Below are 21,929 nucleotides of genomic sequence, written 5' to 3' on the forward strand. Positions count from 1 at the left end.
AGGACCTCTACATCCCTGAAAGACAGTGGAGACCAGGACAACTAGAGCCCCAGATACAGATCCCCTGTAAAGACCTTGTCTCAGAGGAGCACCAGGACAAGACCACAGGAAACAGATGACTCTTCTGCACAATCTGACTTTGCTGCAGCCTGGAATTGAACTACTGGTTTCGTCTGGTCAGAGGAGAACTGGCCCCTGCAACTGAGCCTGGTTTCTCCCAAGGTTTTTTTTCTCCATTCGGTCACCGATGGAGTTTCGGTTCCTTGCCGCTGTCGCCTCTGGCTTGCTTAGTTGGGGACACTTCATCTACAGCGATATCGTTGACTTGATTGCAAATAAATGCACAGACACTATTTAACTGAACCGAGATGACATCACTGAATTCAATGATGAACTGCCTTTAACTATCATTTTTGCATTATTGACACTGTTTTCCTAATGAATGTTGTTCAGTTGCTTTGACGCAATGTATTTTGTTTAAAGCGCTATATAAATAAAGGTGACTTTGACAGTAAATCTATGGACTCTTCCACTTTCTGATAGGGACGATGCAGAGGGAGAGAAGCAGCACGAGACTTACTGAATACTTCCCTCAGGTCGAGGTACCGGTTCCCCCGCAGTAGAGACAAAGGCCCAGGGATCTCCGCCTTTCCTTCTCCTCCCGGGAAAGCCGAGCTCACCCTACCTGCATGGGCTCGTGATTGTAGAGGGGGCTGGCCGCATGCTGACTTGGTTACCAGAAGGGTCTCTTGGTGTAGCATTGGGTGGGTTACGTCGATCTACTCGGGCCAGTCGTGCATCTACCCTGAGTGCTAGCTCGATGAGTCCGTTGAGCGAGGTCGGAAGGTCCATGGCATAGATTTCATTCTGGACGCGGTCAGCCAGCCAATGCAGGAACATGTCCCACTGCGCCTCCTCATTCCAATGACACTCTACCGCTAGGGTGTGGAACTCAATGGTGCAGTCCGACACTGATCCCTCTCCTTGACGCAGTTCAGTCAGCCTCCTCTTTCCCGGCGACGGCCCTATTTATTATGACACAGACAGATGGGCTTGATGGAGGATGACGCAGGGACCTCGATGGCAGCACGGATCTGTGAGTTGGTGAGTTGAGAGCGTTGGTGAGAGATGATGATGAATCCACAAAACGACGAACAGGAACGGAGACAAGGATGAACGCTTGAGCAGAGGAGACACAGACATGAAGCACGGAGGACCTCAAACAATGATCTGACAAACAAGAAACGAAAGACAGGGCGTTAAGTAGGCAGTTGAATTGGCTGCAGGTAATGCCCACATGAAACAATCAACATGACGTAACCTGAGACGAGCAGGAAACAATGCATTCATGAACAGTGATAGCTCAAGCTTCTTAACCTGCACTTCTGAAGCAATATCAAACTGTCACGGTTCATGAATTCACTCTCTCTCTCTCTCGTCTAGCGTGCTGTTGTGTGTGTGTCTGTGGGCGTGGTCACTGATCAGCGATGATCAGCAGCGCCAGCTGGTTTCAATTGTTTGTTTCCTATATAAGTTCAGTAACTTGTGTTTCATGTTGTCAGATCGTTGTTTCTCCCTGGTGTGCTCCCGTACCTGTTCCTGTGTCCTTAGTTCGTACCTGAGTCTTCCTGTTATCGTCGTTCTTTCCTGGATCGTCTCTCAGCACTGGATTACCGAGCACCGTCACGAGGATTAAACACACACCGGGATTCAAGGGATCATCACTGGACCGAGCACCACCATCTGTTGTCCACCGAAGTCCCTGCGTCACCATTCCATCAGCCTTGTGTCCACCCGCCTGTGTTTCCTGTGATCCTTCGTATATATCGGACTCTTGTGCTGTTTGTCAATAAATACGCCTTGCGATTACATCCTGTCTCTGTCATACGTAACACAAACAACTAAAAACAATCCCTTGAGAAATGTGACAATGAACAGCTCAACTTGCAAACTCAAAAAGTCCCCCTAACGACCTCAGAGTGGAACACTATGCAAGACTCTGAAGGTTACTGTTATTTTTATTATTCAATGTGGCATTTCAAAAAGCATATGTGCACTAAAAACCTTTTTTTAATCTCTTTCAAAACAACTTCCAATGGCTTAATGCAAGTACTTTAGAGGCATGGAAAAATTGGTATGCACAGATCTGTCCTACAACTACATAAGTCAAACGTTAAATGGCCAGCAGTTCACACATCTAAGCAAATTAGTCTACCTCACGATGCTCAAAATCACATTGACCTCTGTACTTTGACAAGGCCTACCAGGAGGTAAGTGGCGAAGTAAAATCTCTTGATCTCACCAACAACTAATTCTACTTTGATCGCTTCACATTCCATCCACACTTATCTTAAAACACTTAGCAATCACATTGGTCTCAGAATCACTAACATTCTTACTAGTACTCGTCTGAAGTATCTTGATTTCTCTGGAAATTGTTTCAACATAATGTGGGACTTTAGGCGTAACCAATACCTTCATTTCTTTCAGGGTCTTACTAACCTTACACAATTAGATATTTCTGAAAATCACCTCAAATCATTGCACCCAGAGGTAATCGTAAGCTTGCCTCTGAGCCTTCAGGTGCTCAGAGTGGACTCCCACATGCAGAGTTATTTCCCTTGGGGCAAAATCTGAGTTCTTGAACAGCTCTGCCACCTGAACCTTAGTTCAAACATGCTTTCATTCTTACCTATGTGCATTTTGAGCTCTGTATCGCAAGCCTGGTCCTAAGTCACATTCGACTATTTGCTATCCCAAAGGCTCTCCTTAGTCAGGTGCTAAGCCTTAAAAACCTAATGCTTAACCACACCCAGCTGAAGATCCTTGATGTGCAGGCTCCTCCTTTGTCATTCCATAAAGTTTATACTTTCTGTCCGGCTGGGCAGCATAAAACAAAAGTCCTCCTGCAAACTCGTTTCCAAAACTCTATAGGTCACAAAAGAAGCCATATCTAAACATGATCCAGAAGCACTGACGTTTTCTCTGGGCTCATTTAAAATGAACTGTGGCAAAGTGGAAAACTGTTCTGTGGTCAGACGAATCAAAATTTGAAGATATTTTTTGAAAACTGGGACACCATGTCATCTGGACTAAAGAGGACAAGGACAACCCAAGTTGTTATCAGCGCTCAGTTCAGAAGCCTGCATCTCTGATGGTATGGTTTTGCATGAGTGCGTGTGGCATGGGCAGCTTGCACATCTGGAAAAGCACCATCAATGCTGAAAGGTATATCCAAGTTCTAGAACAACACATGCTCCCATCCAGACGTTGTCTCTTTCAGGGAAGACCTTGCATTTTCCAACATGACAATGCCAGACCACATACTGCATCAATTACAACATCATGGCTGCGTAGAAGAAGGATCTGGGTACTGAAATGGCCAGCCTGCAGTCCAGATCTTTCACCCATAGAAAACATTTGGCACATCATAAAGAGGAAGATGCGACAAAGAACACCTAAGACAGTTGAGAGACTAGAAGCCTGTATTAGACAAGAATGGGACAACATTCCTATTCCTAAACTTGAGCAACTTGTCTCCTCAGTCCGCAGACGTTTGCAGACTGTTATTAAAAGAAGAGTGGATGCCACACAGTGGTAACGGCTGATCTACTGAGATGTTCACGCACAGATAATGTTTTTAGGTTTAGGTTAGGATTACAGATAATGGTCTGAAAAAGAGAAAATATCCATTGAGCAGCAGTTGTGTGGACGAAAATGCCTTGTTGATGTCCGAGGAGAATGGGCAAACTGGTTAGAAATGATAGAAAGGCAACAGTAACCCAAATAACCATTCGTTACAACCAAGTTATGCAGAATACCTCTGAACGCACAACACGTCGTACCTTGAAGTAGATGGGCTACAGCAGCAGAAGACTACACCGTGTGCCCCTCCTGTCAGCTAAGAACAGGAAACGGAGGCTACAATTTACACAGGCTCACCAAAATTGGAAAATAGAAGATTGGAAAAATGTTGCCTGCTCTGATGAGTCTCGATTTCTGCTGCAACATTCAGATGTAGAGTCAGAATTTGGCGTAAAGAACATGAAAGCTGGTGGTGTAATGGTGTGGGGGACATATTCTTGGCACACTTTTGGCCACTTAGTACCAATTGAGCATCCACAGCCTACCTGAGTATTGTTGCTGACCATGTCCATCCCTTTATGACTACAGTGTACCCATCTTCTGATGGCTACTTCCAACAGTATAATGCACCATGTCACAAAGCTCAAATAATCTCAGACTGGTTTCTTGAACATGACAATGAGTTCACTTTACTCAAATGGCCTCCACAGTCACCAGATCTCAATCCAGTACAGCAGCTTTGGGATGTGGTGGAACGGCAGATACATATCATGGATGTGCATCTGACAAATCTGCAGCAACTGTGTGATGCTATCATGTCAATATGGACCAAATCTGACGAATGTTTCAAATACCTTGTTAAATCTATGCCATGAAGAATTGAGGCAGTTCTGAAGGTCCAACCCGGTACTAGCAAGGTGTACCTAATAAAGTGGCCAGTGAATGTGGCTGTGTGTGTGTGTGTGTGTAGTCACAATGAATAATGAATTACTAGTTAAAACACTTGTTATAATTACACTGAACCAAATTATAAATGCAACATTTTTGAATTGCCCCATTTTTCATGAGCTGAACTCACTGCTAACTGCTTATCAACCTCTCTTCTCCAAGACACTGCGTACTGCAGACAGATGCACTGTGCAGCCTACCCAGGCTGCCCTGCTGTCACTGACTGGTGAAATTTCGCAGGGGTCGCTACCGTCCAGGTGATGGGTGAAACCATTGTGACTGTGAGGGGGAGGGGATTCTAAATCGGCAATTTCTGTTTGTGAGGAGTTTGGTGCGGGTCTCCTTGGCCTTCAACGTGTAGGCTATGAACATAAAATATACAAAAAAAATATTATCTGATTTATAAATGGGGTGGCAAGACTGTATCCCAGGGGTGGCAGCTGCCACCCTTTGCCACCCCGTAGATCCACCTCTGGGCCTGTGGAATGTTAGTCCATTCCTCTTCAATGGCTGTGCAAAGTTGCTGGATATTGGCAGGAACTGGAACACGCTTTCGTATACACTGATCCAGAGCATCCTATGGCAAAAATAAAAAAATACATATTTCTCCATAGCCATCCATTCTTTCCAGGTACATGCCCTTGACCCCCCCCCCCCCCCTGCACCCCTGAATCCTGTCTTAAGAATAGATGATTTTCTTCATATCATACCTGATTTATATGTTGAATAACTTGACAGAATATGGTACTGAGAGGAGAAATGGTGTGAAGAAGTGGTGCACGGCCTACTGAGGTCAATCCTGTTGACAAGTCTTACTTATTGTTTCTTTTATGCTATTTTGTAATATCTCATAGACCAATGCAAAGAATACAGGTCTGAAGATAAGTGTTTGCTGACAGATATACTTGCTGTGGGGAAAATACCTCACATGAATTATTGATAATGGCTGCCTGAGGGCTTGTTTACCTGCCTGCTGTGTCATTGTGAGAGAGAGAGATCACATTTTAGATGAAGGAAGCAAAAGAAAAATGAAATGAATAATAGATAGAGACAGAAACCTGATGCACAACTGTTCAGTGATGACATGTATGGAAGAAAACCCAGGCAGAGAGAAGGGAAGAAGAAACGTACATGTAGCTTAGCTGTCAAAAGATCACAAAAAAAAAATCTAATACTGTTGTAGAAAGAGCAGTTGGTTAAAATGAGCACAAGAGTACGTAATCTTTAGGTTAGTGACAGAAATACAGAGAGGTGCTGCACTGGCATGCGAGAATGATGAGTCGACATCCCTGTTTCTATCGAGTTCCTCCACAGGAGTTACACAGGAGAAACCAGCTAACAGAAGCCACCCAGACGAAAGTCCTCAACACCGTCATCAGCGTGAAGGTAAGAAACCTATGTCAGATCGTGCAAGGATATAAATGTATATACAGTAGATTGCCATTTTGTTTACAACATGCAAAACACCCAGATACCCCAAGGAACAAGGGCTAGCTGTTTTTTGATTGTGTGTGTGTTTTAATTATTTTTTTTTTTTTTAACTGACTTTTAAAAGTCACATTTGCTATTTATGATTTTAACCAGTGATTTCTTTGTACACAATGTATCTTAAAAGTTTTTCTTTAATTTGTAAAGAACATGCTGATCCAATCCTGTAAACTTGCCAGGAGTTCATACACAACAAAATTTAAGCAAACAGAAAGCTCACAAGAAAATAGTAATGGATTCAGTAAAGGAATGTCAGTTGTCTGCATATAGAGTCTAGTAGTGAGCACTAGGGGGTGCCAAAAATGCTCAGGATAACCCCAAGACACTCCTAAACAGGGTTGAGAGAGAGAATTCCTCTAATGAATCCATTTGCATACAAAAGGCAATCAAAGAAAACGTTATATGAGCTGTTCACGTCAGCATGAATTCTGCTCTTAGCAAAAAAAAACAAAGAACAGGAAAAAAAGGAACCTTTGATGGAGCAGATGTGAACCACCATTTTTGAAAGAATCCACTTATTCCACCATTAAGTTAATTTGATGGGAACAATGGTTATAACAATGGTAATTATATATCAGCGTAAACACATAAACAGGAAGTGAACATAATCTAGATAACATTTATAATTAATTTACAGATGAAATGTTACAGGGATATGTAACAAAGAATTTTCCATAATGTAGATGAAAAAGCCTTGATGCTGTCGTTATACTCAACAGTGCTGACATTTTGCAATGAGAGTTTGTTGTAATGTGGCTGAATTTAGAGTCATCATTGTCCCAGTGTTCAATGAGGCAGGCTCTTTACAAGAATCTGAATTTGTGTACAAGATACACTGATTTACGACCTGGGAACCAGAGAGCTGATTGAGCACACAAACAGATCCCATCCAGTCATTTGTACTGCAATGATAATTGGAAATTATTTTTACTGCGCAGTTTGCTTCACTATGGACTTACATTTTTCTTCAAACAGATTCAAGAAAAAAAATATGTTATGCTAGTTTTAATTTTAGTTCTGTCATGACAACTCTCAGAGAGTTTAGCATGGTATTGTACATGCCAGTGTTAATGTGTTTGGTCTTGCTGGAATAGATCTGTTACGCTGCTGCTGCGGCAGTGCAAGTACCGAGGCTATCTACAGACATGCTGCTGTGAGCATGTAAGAAATACTGCTGCTGCACACATAACCAATCAGCTGTGGTATATGAATGATATTGTCATTACATCAGATTAAGTTAGAACTTAATTTTCATGAGAGAACTTTGGATTTAGTTATACTGGTGTCATCTAATGCAAGGCTGCATGTACTAGTTACTCCATATAACGCTTTAGAGTGCCTACACAAGTCTGTTTGTGACACAAAAACAAACACAAAACATGCCTAGACACACAAAGCCCTTCAGGAGGGAAAGCTGTTTGTGTTTGTGTGCCGATAACACGGATCAGTAATGACACTGATCTGTAAATTGCTTGGCTGGTTTCTAACACACTGCTCTTATTGCAAATGGTGAAGTTTATGCTGTATTTGTGTGTGGGTAAGCAGCACCTTTTTATGATTATCCATGTGGATGTAATTTGATGTATTTTGTGTGCATTCTTATGCAATTAAAGTGTGCTGATATATATGTCATGTCATGTGTTTCAGAGAACATCACCAGCTATGTGTTATGAGCCTGATTTCATATGGAAGGTATAGTACACAGATTAACTCTTTCTCTTGTATGTATAGATTTGCCACAGAGTTGTCGATCAAAATGTAATAATACGCATTTTGTTTTCAGATAATGCATTCAGTTCCAAGAGAACTAAATAAAATAAATAAATACATTATATATATATATATATATATATATATATATATATATATATTTCATTTACAAATAAATATATATATATATATATATTGTATATCTAAGTTAAATGTTACTTTGATGTTGTGAACTTTTCATGAATTTAATTGTATTCATGTTTATAACATCATAATGCACGTTAATGTGTATGATTGAACCACCACAAACATTCTTATGCCGTCAGTAATGTGATGGATTTTTGTTTTGTTTTTGAATCTAGAGCTTTTCTTATTTCATTTTTCATGTTTAAAAAATCATTTAAAGGTCTTAATAAAACTGGCTATTTCATAACGGAACATAAAAAAAGACAGCACAAATAATGTGCTGCAAACATTCTACTCTCTTTTCTATCGTGTTGCAATAAATAAATACATAAAAATAAATAAATAAATAAAAAGACCTATAAAGTTTTTTTTTTTGGTCGCGTGATGGGCATCCCTGCTGTAGCATAAAACTACATCTTGCACACACAAACAGACTATTTTAATAATAGCCAGTGAACAGTGTCAGAGGTTGCCAGAAACAGAAAGTTTCTGTTTGTGTAACACTGTATTTCTGATTTAAGCAACACCTACTGAATTTGCATTTTTGATCAGCCAGTCTGCCAGTTTTAAATAACCCTGAAATACAAATCACATGTAGAAATCAGACCAAATCTCCATGCTTAAAAATTTGTACTGGCATGAACGGGGCTTTAGATGTGATATTTTGCTAAATAGATCTTTTTTGTGAGCTGATTTTATAGTTATATACACAGATGAACCACTAGCAGGCCATTCAGTTCCAGTACATTGAGGGGTGGTGGTGATGTACTGTATCGCAAACCCACTTTTCAACTGGGTTCATGTCAGGTGAACTGGGAGGCCAAGGCATTAACAGAAATCCACCATCATCTTCCTCAAGCCACTTCTTGATGTTCTTGCAGTACAGATCCTGGCATGCCGCATTATCCTGTAGGTAATGGCCCTCAACGACAAGAACCACAGTTTACATAAATGGGTGCACTTGGTCCGCAATGATGTTCAGATACCTAACAGCTTACATTAGGCCTCATTATCTGCAATTGGGAAAAGTGTCCCAAGAAAACATCATGTTAAGTATTTAGTGTCTGGAATTGGGTTATCCTACAATTGTTGTATAATGCTCTTGAGGGCGCTGTGAGACCCAGTACAGTATATACTACAAATAGTTGCTAGTAAATGAAGTTCAAGTTGTTGGGTACACTCGGCCTCCATTGTGTGCTTATTGTATAGCTCCATTGAATTTACTGTTATTGGGACAAATACAACAAAATTGGCAACGAGGAATGAAAATATTGACTTTAACATTGCACTTGTATGGACTGATATAAACCAGCATACTTTTCTGACGAAAATGAGTGCATATCATTGCTGAAAACGCTGAAAGTAAGCAGGGGGTCGAATCAAAATAATCCAAGAACAGAATGGTGACTATCAGGCATATTGATGCTTCTGACGAAACCATCGAGAAGTGGACAAGTGGATATTCTCCTTCAGGTGAATATCATTGAAAAGACTTATGATCTTGTGGATGTAGTAACTGATAGCTCAGGGTCAGGTAACATGGACACAGCATCTTCTGAGATGGCACAAACAAGAGAGACTTTAAAGACCTATCCTACCCTTCTCATTAGACCACCTGACTGTTATCAAGCATCTTAATATATATTGTAAAAGAGAGACTCATATCGAATAAGTTTGAGTAAGATGTGCTTGTAGGACTGTGGCTAAAGTTGAATTAAAGAAAGGTTATAATTCTTTGTTGTGTATGGTTGCTTTTGTTTTAAGTTGGGAGTGCTGTTCTGTATTGCAATCAGCGCTGATCATCTACACACCTGTTCCTTCTCTACTCTAATTCTTGCTTCTATTTCCCTCTGCCGTTCCATCTGCTCTCTGCCAGATTATTGTATTTGCTAATGTGTTACTCAGCATCTCATTCCAAGCTATCCTCACCTTACTTCTCGTCAGTTTTATCTCAGTCTTAGTCTTGTTTATGCTGTATAGTCCGTGCTCGTCTTACCTGTTCTCTGTCCAGTCCTCTTGCTGCCAGAGCTCACCTGGTTACCTGCCATCTGTGGTGCTGAGTCTGCTGGTGTGGATCTGTGCCACCTGCTTGCCGTAAGCCCTCTGACAAGTCCTGGACTCGTTCTCCTTTTGTGGACCATTTCTGTTCTGCCAGCTGCGTTCACCCTCAAAAGCCAGTGCTTGGCAGTCTGCCTTTGTTCTCTAAGTTTTCTACTGCACTAATAAACTGTTTGTTTTCCGGCCTTTCGCCTCTGGGTCCTCTGTCCCATCATGTCCAGAATTGGGTTATCCTGCAATTGTTGTATTATGCTCTTGAGGGCGCTGTGTTAACCTGTTTATACAGCGACCAGTTGCTAGTCGCAGTGCACTTGGCCTCCATTGTGTGTTTATCGTTTAGCTCCATTGAATACACTGATATTGGGACAAACACGACACCTCACCCACAGCATTACACAGCCGCCGATGTTATAGCCTCTGTGGGTAATTGGTGTATCCGCACTCGGCTATTCGATGTGATGCACCAGGAATCTTGATTTGTCTGTCCAGGTCACTTTCTTCCAACCATCCATGTTAGCATGGGGACCCAGCTGGGTGGTCAGATACCCTGTACATAGACCCATATATAGAAGGCTGTGGTGAACTGTGTGCTGTGACACATTTCCCTGGTAACCACGGTTGTAAATGCTGATGATTTATCGCACTGCAGCCCTGTGGTTGCAACAGTCTCCAGATTCAAGAAAAAAAATATGTTATGCTAGTTTTAATTTTAGGACAGCTTGTGGTTGCAACAATTTAATCATCATCACCTGCTTTCAGATTGAGCGGCATTCACTATACAAAGCCATAGTTCACTGAAACTTAAGTAATGTTGCGTTCATAATCGCATATTAATCTAATTTGATTTCGAAATTGATTATGCCTAGCATGTCAGTGAACTACTGCTCTATGAAGTAAAAGCCGCTCAGTCTGAAAGAAGGTGATGATGATTTACTACTAATCACAGGACCGGCTTCACTGGCGAGATTAAATTTAAATTAAATTAAATTAAATTTATGCATTTAGCAGACGCTTTCATCCAAAGCGACTTACAGTTAATTCAGGCTGTCAATTTTTACATATCATGTGTTCCCGTGGAATCGAACCCCCAACCTTGCGCTTGATAGTGCAGTGCTCTACCAGTTGAGCTACAGGAACACTAAAAGAACACAAGAGGCACATGACAATCTAATGTGGTTAATTGCACAGCCCTACCTGCTGCACCATTTGGTTGCCAGGCATGGTCATTACTTTAGGCTCAGGGTGGTCTCAATACATTGGCTCATGGGTGTATATAAAGAAGTAAACATATAATTTGAATTCTATATGTGACCTTTATAAAAACTTTTTTTTTATTGTTCTGTGTCATTTTATAGACTTAATTAAAACAATGTAGATGGCTCTGAAAATTATTATTATTATTATTATTTATTATTATTATTTTTTTTTAAACAAAAATAATCGAAAAGAAATTGTAGAAAAAGTAACCATATTCAATCTTGTGTTGCCTATACTGTGCCAGGGAATTGTAGTAGCTTTGTGATTGGTCAAAATCATATATATAGATAAAATAAACTACTTGCTGTGGAACCTGCAAGCTTTACATTTGGCCTAGTCTTTGTATGTCTGAAAATATGAGTTTTTAATTTTTGAAAACTTACTAGTAGTATATATTCTACTGCTTATGTCATGATGATTTATGACTTTGACCTTTGACCTTTTGACAGGTTGAACTTCCGGTGACCTTATGATGGATGGGTTGAACTTCCGGAATGAGTTCAGGGGCTAACCTATGACCGTTTCCCACGCATCGATCAAGTGGTTTTGACAGAAAGTTTTACCCTATTGACCTAGTTAGTTCTAAATCATGGTTTTAGGAAACCCTCCCGATGCATCGATCATGTGGTTTTGACAGAAGCTGTTTGAAGTTTGTGCCAGCTAACTTGTTTGAACTTTATCCCAGTTATTATGGCTTCTCCCCCCTCCCATTACATTCCTGAGCAGTGTATAAATGGGATCGGTGTGTTCTACGTTTATATATAAAACATTCTATAATTTATATGATATAATTAATTATCATGCTAAGGTTGAAAAACATTTTAGTTATTTCACATTTATATATAAAACATTCTATAATTTATATGATATAATTAATTAAAGGTTTAAAAAACATTTTAGTTATTTCATATATGTGACATTCAGTTATCTCACATTTATATATAAAACATTACATAATTCATATATAAAACATTATATAATTTACTAAAACAATTAAAGGTTTAAAACACATTTTAGTTATTTCATATATGAGACATTCAGTTATTTCACATTTATATATAAAACATTTTATAATTTATATAATATAATTAATTAAAGGTTAAAAAAAAACATTTTAGTTATTTCATATATGAGACATTCAGTTATTTCACATATATATAAAACATATAATTTATATGATATAATTATCATGCTAAGGTTGAAAAACATTTCAGTTATTTCACATTTATATATAAAACAGCCTATAATTTATATAATATTTATATAATTTATATAATATAATTAATTATCATGCTAAAGTTGAAAAACATGCCGTTCTTTATATTCTATCTTTTATATAATATACATAATCTAAAAGCAATTTAACTAAGGTTGAAAAACATTGTGTTCTTTTAAAAAGGTTATACATGAAACGTTTCTAAAAAATATACTGAAACCGACTGTTTCAGATAAAACAAGATCCATTTTTTTTACGGGGCAGAAGAAGCTGATTTCACATCAGCTTTGATCCTGACCCTCTGTGTCCCACTGTTTACGTCTGCACGCTACAGTGCACACTCGTCCGAATTTACTACAAAATCACAATATCTTCAAAGCCATTGCTAATTAAAACTAACGTATCTCACGCAGGAGTACCGTGTTTTGACAGTTTTCTGACGGTTCACCTATGAATTACGGTTGGTGCGCGGCTAGCATCTCTTGTACCCCACTCTCTCTCTCTCTCTCTCTCTCTCTCTCTCTCTCTCTCTCTCTCTCTCTCTCTCTCTCTCACACACACTCTCTCTCTCTCTCTCTCTCTCTCTCTCTCTCTCACACACACTCTCTCTCTCTCTCTCTCTCTCTCTCTCTCTCACACACACTCTCTCTCTCTCTCTCTCTCCCTCTCCCTCTCATACATTCATTCGTCTCCAAGTCTTATTTTCTTCTTTTAATGAATATAAACACATTATACATTCGCAAACAATATAAAACAAAACATTTACATTAGTTTTAGTCATCACTAAAAATATACATTTTACCAGGATCGGGGAAAAAATATATAATTAAACAGAACAAAGAATATGGTCTATTGAGGAACCCGGATGTGTCGTTGACACAATTCAGTTAAATTCATTTCACATTAATCGTTGCAAAACATTTTCTATATTATATTTAAAACCTTTTATATCCATCTTTATATCATATCTTTTTCAAAAAGCTGTTTAATTATTTATTTTAACCGTACACCTACAGTACCACCACACACTAAAATGCTGCATGCAAGTGCATTTTTTTAATTAAATTTAGTTTTTAAGCGATCTGAATTATGACTACCCTATACATTTAATCATAAACCACACGTACCCTGTTATATCACTATAATATCCATTCCACTATACAATTTTGTATTCTGATAAACCCAATAAACAAGCGGACATACGCATGAACATATCAAGTTAAAAAGAGACTTATCTCTATTTTAAAAAATATGAAAAAATAAATAAATAAAATTATATATGACAACGTGTTACTAAACCAGAACACACGTTTTAAACAAGTATTCATCATGTTTATAAAACACATCGCAGTAACAGACATGTTACTAAACCAAACCAAATCATTTATCATACATTTTTAATCATGTATTCAACATATACTTATAACACCAATGTCTGGGGGAGGCCAAAATACCTCCAGTCACCCCAAAACCCACTCAGACTCCAGGGGTTAAAGAATATGGAAATAAATAATTATATAATGACATCATCATCCTAAAGCAATTCATTAAACAAAAAAAAGTATAACTTAAAAAAAGATCACTTATTTTAAATGTGATAGCATAGTATATAAAATAAACATTTCTGATGATACATATAAAAAATATCCCTTACATTTTTTTAGACCGGGGAGAGATGTCCAAACATGAAGGAAATATCCCCAAAATAAAATAATACGACTTAAAAAAATAAAGTAAAATGTTTAAAGTTAAAACAAGATCTCACAGGTCCTAGTCCGGGTATTCTTCTGTATGTGAGACCTGAGGGGGTGCTTCACACACCCCGCGCGGCGAGGGTGGAGTTCCAGACCGCATGATCTAAGCCAGAGGGGTACATTATTTCAAAGTTAACATTAATGTAATGTTTGAATAATCAGTACCCTCACTACATCTGATGTAATTCATTACATCTGTTTAAATGTTTCTTAATTCAACAAAATGATGATATATATTACCTAAAATATTTAGATTTTTATATAATAATTATTTATATCATATCATATATATAATTATATTATATTAGATGCGTTATGCATTAATCACTTTAGATTCTTTAAAGTTCTTATTTTTTGCACGATCTTCAAAGTTTTTAATACCATCTTTCTGTCTCCCTCTCCCTCTCTCACACACACACACACACACACACACACACACACACACACACACACACACACAGACAATGAAACATGATGCCAAAGTCTTTCTGTATGTTTTAAAAATAAAGCTAAAAATATTGATTTTGCTTTAAATGTATGCTACATTTGTTTGTCGCAGCATAGACTGTGAAGTTTAGATGAAGTTGATTGATCTTTTAGAAGAATTCTTTCAGAGAAAGACCCTCGATCGTATTCACCCATTAAAGATGGTTCAGGAGAGATAGGTTTCTGGACCCACGCATCCTAGAGATGTAATTTATGTGCGTTGCTACGGTCGTAAACCTTTCACATATCTATGGTACTTTCAGACACAGAGCAGGAAAGACATTTGCAGGGCCTCTGTTTAACCGTTCCAAAATACCTCCATTTAAAAGCAAAATTAAAGTATAAAAATGACCGCCTGTACAGCTGTAGTTCTATTTTATATTAAAAGTATCCTTACTATCCATATTATATTCTTTATTTAAAACGATATATTTAACCGGCAGTATCCCCCCAAAGTGTTTTCCATCAGTTGTTTGGCCTTCGGGCTTTTTACGTAGTGCTTTTCTGTTACTGTAAGATCGCTTTACACTAGTGTAATGAAAGTTAACTTTTCTTAAAGTTTATAGTTGTATTTTACTGTATCCGCATCCTTCTATCCTGTAGATTGTATGCGTACTGTAAAATAACAAGTATACATTTTGCTTAAAGTCAGCAAAATAATTACACCTACAATTTGAAACGTGTTTAAACACATTGTGTGTCACTAAAGCAAGGCACGCCGTCTATCGTCTTATTTTTTTTAAATAACCTGATGACCAGCATTGTTTCTTCATATAATTTATGCCCCCGAGTGCTTTTCTCACACGAGTAGAAAACTCTTTCTCTTTGGATGTGTTTGGCAGAAACATAATTTCTACATCAGAAAATTTTTTAAATGTACGACTGAACTTTTCTCATTCGACAGAAATACTATTTTCAAATTATTTACCCGGCCTATGACACTCGGTGTAAATGTTCTTACCTAGAACAGAAAGCATACGCTTTGATTATTTTGTAGGCATCGTGTAATGTTAAATGGTTTACTAAAAAAATTAAAGCACCGGCAGCTGTGATTTTCAAAATGAAAGACATGTACGAGCTAAGGATGTGTCAACTATTATCGTCATTTCCTTTTGACCCGGATAAACCGGTAATTAATTTTCTATGCGAGTGACACAATATACAGTTCTCATACTATTGGTGTAAATAGTCGTGCTAAAACATTTATGACTATTTTTGCAGGCCAGCAGATCATGTCAAGGGTGTTTCACATCTAAGAATCACAATGTTTTGTAAATGACATTTTTCTTACACATCGAGATTTAACCGTATCAAGATTTTGGATGGCCGTTCGCAATTTGTTTGTCGGACCGTACGTTTTTAGGCGATCTTTGTGCGGCGTCATCGTAATAGGAATAAATGAAAATTAAGAAATTAAGTTACAGTTTTTCTCTTCGAGATATTTCTTTTAGTGCAACTTTGTGTCTGTCCAAAAAGTGTGATCGCATGAAGCATCGACGCAAAAATGAAGTCTAGCTGTTTTACACTTAAAACTATTACAACATCAAACGTTACACTCGTTTAAGTTTCCACACTCTTGTTGAGATACATTTTTTTTATCCATAACCTTTCGTGTATTCGAGCGACCAAATCACTAAGAAAGACAGTATAGCAAGAAAACTAACGTTTACAACGCATATAGAATTCAGAATACAATCGTTAAAGTATTTATTTATTTATTCTTATTTGTAAATGATATTTTTATTACTCCGTTAGATTTAGTCATCGTGTTCGGATAGCCTATGACACAATTCACATTCTGTTTTAAGACTCCTGTAAGTTCATGCTAACTCTCGCGTGGGAAAGGGAGCGGGGTGAGCACATTCTATTCATTTAAGAAAAATTATTAAACATTTGCCCAAACTTTTTTATTATTTTGACAAAACACAACACGACGACATTAAAGAATGTTATCAGTTCATACGGCCATCTTCTTTGATTCAAATAAAGCAACATCTCTGGTGTACGTGTGTATGTGCTAAACATCTTTGCTTCTCCACTTCTCCAGATTTGTTAGATGGGCTACCGTTGTAATACAATCACATTTGAGAACTACGATGTTCTCACTTTTGTAACGTTTATAGAAAAATGCCATACACCCTTTTGCATTTCATAATTCAGTGATTTTAGCTGTAATGAGCACATGAGACAAAAATTGTCAATGTGTGACTCGTAAACATGAATAATTTTATTTATTTATTTATTTTTACCAGAGATAGTCGACCGATCTGTTGAGCGGAAATGTTGAAACGAGTACGACGAGTAAAATGTGAACGTCGTCATCGGCTATATGAACAAGAGCTCTAGATGTAGGGGTGATATTTTTATGCTGTAAAATTCCTATGAACAGGCAGTGTATGTTTGACCGCGGTCAGAGAAAACTCTTTAACCACAGTCAGAGAAAACTGCAAAACAACGTGTCAACAGATCGGTCGCCTATCTCTGGTAAAAATAAATAAATAAATAAAATTATTCATGTTTACGAGTCACACATTGACAATTTTTGTCTCATGTGCTCATTACAGCTAAAATCACTGAATTATGAAATGCAAAAGGGTGTATGGCATTTTTCTATAAACGTTACAAAAGTGAGAACATCGTAGTTCTCAAATGTGATTGTATTACAACGGTAGCCCATCTAACAAATCTGTCAGAAGTGGAGAAGCAAAGATGTTTAGCACATACACACGTACACCAGAGATGTTGCTTTATTTGAATCAAAGAAGATGGCCGTAGGAACTGATAACATTCTTTAATGTCGTCGTGTTGTGTTTTGTCAAAATAATAAAAAAGTTTGGGCAAATGTTTAATAATTTTTCTTAAATGAATAGAATGTGCTCACCCCGCTCCCTTTCCCACGCGAGAGTTAGCATGAACTTACAGGAGTCTTAAAACAGAATGTGAATTGTGTCATAGGCTATCCGAACACGATGACTAAATCTAACGGAGTAATAAAAATATCATTTACAAATAAGAATAAATAAATAAATACTTTAACGATTGTATTCTGAATTCTATATGCGTTGTAAACGTTAGTTTTCTTGCTATACTGTCTTTCTTAGTGATTTGGTCGCTCGAATACACGAAAGGTTATGGATAAAAAAAATGTTGTAACGATATCAACCTTCATATTCATCCGGAAGAAGGAGGCGGGAACCGGCGGACAATCAAAAACATTTTAATAACAAAATAAACACAAAACAGCGCACCAGCCCCTCACGGACGACTGGTGCGCATAAAATAAAAACCAAAACACAACTAAAAGCCCAGGCCTGGTCCTCTCTCGTCCTTCACTGTCGTCGCTCCAGTTTTATATCCTTCCATCTCCTCCATGGGCCTCGAGACCGGTGGGACGAACAGGTGTAGTTCATCTCCAATCACTCCCCCGGCCTCGCTCCCATGTCCCTCGGCCCCGCCCCACTCGTCACATACCCCCATCGCCCCTCGCAGGCCGGGGGGTACTCCCGAGACTGCGCTCTACTCCCCCCCCCCCCCCTCCCTCCGGGGGGGCCGCTCACGGGGACCTGCGGGAACCTGGGGGTAGGACAGACGAGGCGAGAGAAAAGGAGATGGAAGGAGGAGCGACAGAGACGAGAGAGGGGAGAGAGGAAAAAAAAAAAAAAAATTCCGGTTCCCAGACGCACCGCTGCTCGGCCCTCCACCAGCTGGGTGATCTCCTCCGCGGTGCCTGGCGGTGGCACTGGACGGCCCTCGGCGGACGGCACGACACTCCTCCGCCGCCCGGTGGACGGCGACGGCTCCTCCGGTTTTGGGCAGCCGGCAGGAGTCCCCCGTTCCCTGCTCCTCCCCGTTCCGGCGGATGGCAGCAGGCTCCGGCCACCTGGCGAACGGCGCCGACTCCTCCGCTCCCTCACGGACGGCAGCCGTCCCTCCACATCGTGGGCGGCCGGTAGCGAGCTCGCCCGTCCCCGGCAACTCGCTCCAGCCCACCGCCTCGAGCGTCCCTGGCGGCACACTCCTCGCCAGCTCGTTGGCACCGCGGATTCACCACAGCGGCGAGGGATCTTCAGCAGCGCGTCCCTCCTTCTCCCGGGTTTCGGCACCACTGTAACGATATCAACCTTCATATTCATCCGGAAGAAGGAGGCGGGAACCGGCGGACAATCAAAAACATTTTAATAACAAAATAAACACAAAACAGCGCACCAGCCCCTCACGGACGACTGGTGCGCATAAAATAAAAACCAAAACACAACTAAAAGCCCAGGCCTGGTCCTCTCTCGTCCTTCACTGTCGTCGCTCCAGTTTTATATCCTTCCATCTCCTCCATGGGCCTCGAGACCGGTGGGACGAACAGGTGTAGTTCATCTCCAATCACTCCCCCGGCCTCGCTCCCATGTCCCTCGGCCCCGCCCCACTCGTCACAAATGTATCTCAACAAGAGTGTGGAAACTTAAACGAGTGTAACGTTTGATGTTGTAATAGTTTTAAGTGTAAAACAGCTAGACTTCATTTTTGCGTCGATGCTTCATGCGATCACACTTTTTGGACAGACACGAAGTTGCGCTAAAAGAAATATCTCGAAGAGAAAAACTGTAACTTAATTTCTTAATTTTCATTTATTCCTATTACGATGACGCCGCACAAAGATCGCCTAAAAACGTACGGTCATACAAACAAATTGCGAACGGCCATCCAAAATCTTGATACGGTTAAATCTTGATGTGTAAGAAAAATGTCATTTACAAAACATTGTGATTCTTAGATGTGAAACACCCTTGACATGATCTGCTGGCCTGCAAAATAGTCATAAATGTTTTAGCACGACTATTTACACCAATAGTATGAGAACTGTATATTGTGTCACTCGCATAGAAAATTAATTACCGGTTTATCCGGGTCAAAAGGAAATGACGATAATAGTTGACACATCCTTAGCTCGTACATGTCTTTCATTTTGAAAATCACAGCTGCCGGTGCTTTAATTTTTTTAGTAAACCATTTAACATTACACGATGCCTACAAAATAATCAAAGCGTATGTTTTCTGTTCTAGGTAAGAACATTTACACCGAGTGTCATAGGCCGGGTAAATAATTTGAAAATAGTATTTCTGTCGAATGAGAAAAGTTCAGTCGTACATTTAAAAAATTTTCTGATGTAGAAATTATGTTTCTGCCAAACACATCCAAAGAGAAAGAGTTTTCTACTCGTGTGAGAAAAGCACTCGGGGGCATAAATTATATGAAGAAACAATGCTGGTCATCAGGTTATTTAAAAAAAATAAGACGATAGACGGCGTGCCTTGCTTTAGTGACACACAATGTGTTTAAACACGTTTCAAATAGTAGGTGTAATTATTTTGCTGACTTTAAGCAAAATGTATACTTGTTATTTTACAGTACGCATACAATCTACAGGATAGAAGGATGCGGATACAGTAAAATACAACTATAAACTTTAAGAAAAGTTAACTTTCATTACACTAGTGTAAAGCGATCTTACAGTAACAGAAAAGCACTACGTAAAAAGCCCGAAGGCCAAACAACTGATGGAAAACACTTTGGGGGGATACTGCCGGTTAAATATATCGTTTTAAATAAAGAATATAATATGGATAGTAAGGATACTTTTAATATAAAATAGAACTACAGCTGTACAGGCGGTCATTTTTATACTTTAATTTTGCTTTTAAATGGAGGTATTTTGGAACGGTTAAACAGAGGCCCTGCAAATGTCTTTCCTGCTCTGTGTCTGAAAGTACCATAGATATGTGAAAGGTTTACGACCGTAGCAACGCACATAAATTACATCTCTAGGATGCGTGGGTCCAGAAACCTATCTCTCCTGAACCATCTTTAATGGGTGAATACGATCGAGGGTCTTTCTCTGAAAGAATTCTTCTAAAAGATCAATCAACTTCATCTAAACTTCACAGTCTATGCTGCGACAAACAAATGTAGCATACATTTAAAGCAAAATCAATATTTTTAGCTTTATTTTTAAAACATACAGAAAGACTTTGGCATCATGTTTCATTGTCTGTGTGTGTGTGTGTGTGTGTGTGTGTGTGTGTGTGTGTGTGTGTGTGTGTGTGTGTGTGTGTGTGTGAGAGAGGGAGAGGGAGACAGAAAGATGGTATTAAAAACTTTGAAGATCGTGCAAAAAATAAGAACTTTAAAGAATCTAAAGTGATTAATGCATAACGCATCTAATATAATATAATTATATATATGATATGATATAAATAATTATTATATAAAAATCTAAATATTTTAGGTAATATATATCATCATTTTGTTGAATTAAGAAACATTTAAACAGATGTAATGAATTACATCAGATGTAGTGAGGGTACTGATTATTCAAACATTACATTAATGTTAACTTTGAAATAATGTACCCCTCTGGCTTAGATCATGCGGTCTGGAACTCCACCCTCGCCGCGCGGGGTGTGTGAAGCACCCCCTCAGGTCTCACATACAGAAGAATACCCGGACTAGGACCTGTGAGATCTTGTTTTAACTTTAAACATTTTACTTTATTTTTTTAAGTCGTATTATTTTATTTTGGGGATATTTCCTTCATGTTTGGACATCTCTCCCCGGTCTAAAAAAATGTAAGGGATATTTTTTATATGTATCATCAGAAATGTTTATTTTATATACTATGCTATCACATTTAAAATAAGTGATCTTTTTTTTAAGTTATACTTTTTTTTGTTTAATGAATTGCTTTAGGATGATGATGTCATTATATAATTATTTATTTCCATATTCTTTAACCCCTGGAGTCTGAGTGGGTTTTGGGGTGACTGGAGGTATTTTGGCCCCCCCCCAGACATTGGTGTTATAAGTATATGTTGAATACATGATTAAAAATGTATGATAAATGATTTGGTTTGGTTTAGTAACATGTCTGTTACTGCGATGTGTTTTATAAACATGATGAATACTTGTTTAAAACGTGTGTTCTGGTTTAGTAACACGTTGTCATATATAATTTTATTTATTTATTTTTTCATATTTTTTAAAATAGAGATAAGTCTCTTTTTAACTTGATATGTTCATGCGTATGTCCGCTTGTTTATTGGGTTTATCAGAATACAAAATTGTATAGTGGAATGGATATTATAGTGATATAACAGGGTACGTGTGGTTTATGATTAAATGTATAGGGTAGTCATAATTCAGATCGCTTAAAAACTAAATTTAATTAAAAAAATGCACTTGCATGCAGCAT

General features: G+C 38.7%; 1 protein-coding gene and 1 pseudogene across 1 annotated transcript in view; both read left to right on the forward strand.

Moving 5' to 3' along the window:
- Positions 1–548: 548 nt before the first annotated feature.
- Positions 549–2,957, forward strand: LOC132114648 (toll-like receptor 9; annotated as a pseudogene).
- Positions 2,958–5,805: 2,848 nt separating this feature from the next.
- LOC132114649 (ERC protein 2) overlaps positions 5,806–21,929 on the forward strand; it is a 54,554-nt gene continuing 38,430 nt past the window's right edge. The window contains exon 1 of the mRNA XM_059522883.1: positions 5,806–5,919. Coding sequence (XP_059378866.1) covers positions 5,806–5,919 — 114 coding nt within the window. The remainder of the gene's footprint in view (positions 5,920–21,929) is intronic.

Source organism: Carassius carassius, chromosome 34, assembly GCF_963082965.1.
Source record: "Carassius carassius chromosome 34, fCarCar2.1, whole genome shotgun sequence".
In the NCBI taxonomy this organism is placed as follows: domain Eukaryota; kingdom Metazoa; phylum Chordata; class Actinopteri; order Cypriniformes; family Cyprinidae; genus Carassius; species Carassius carassius.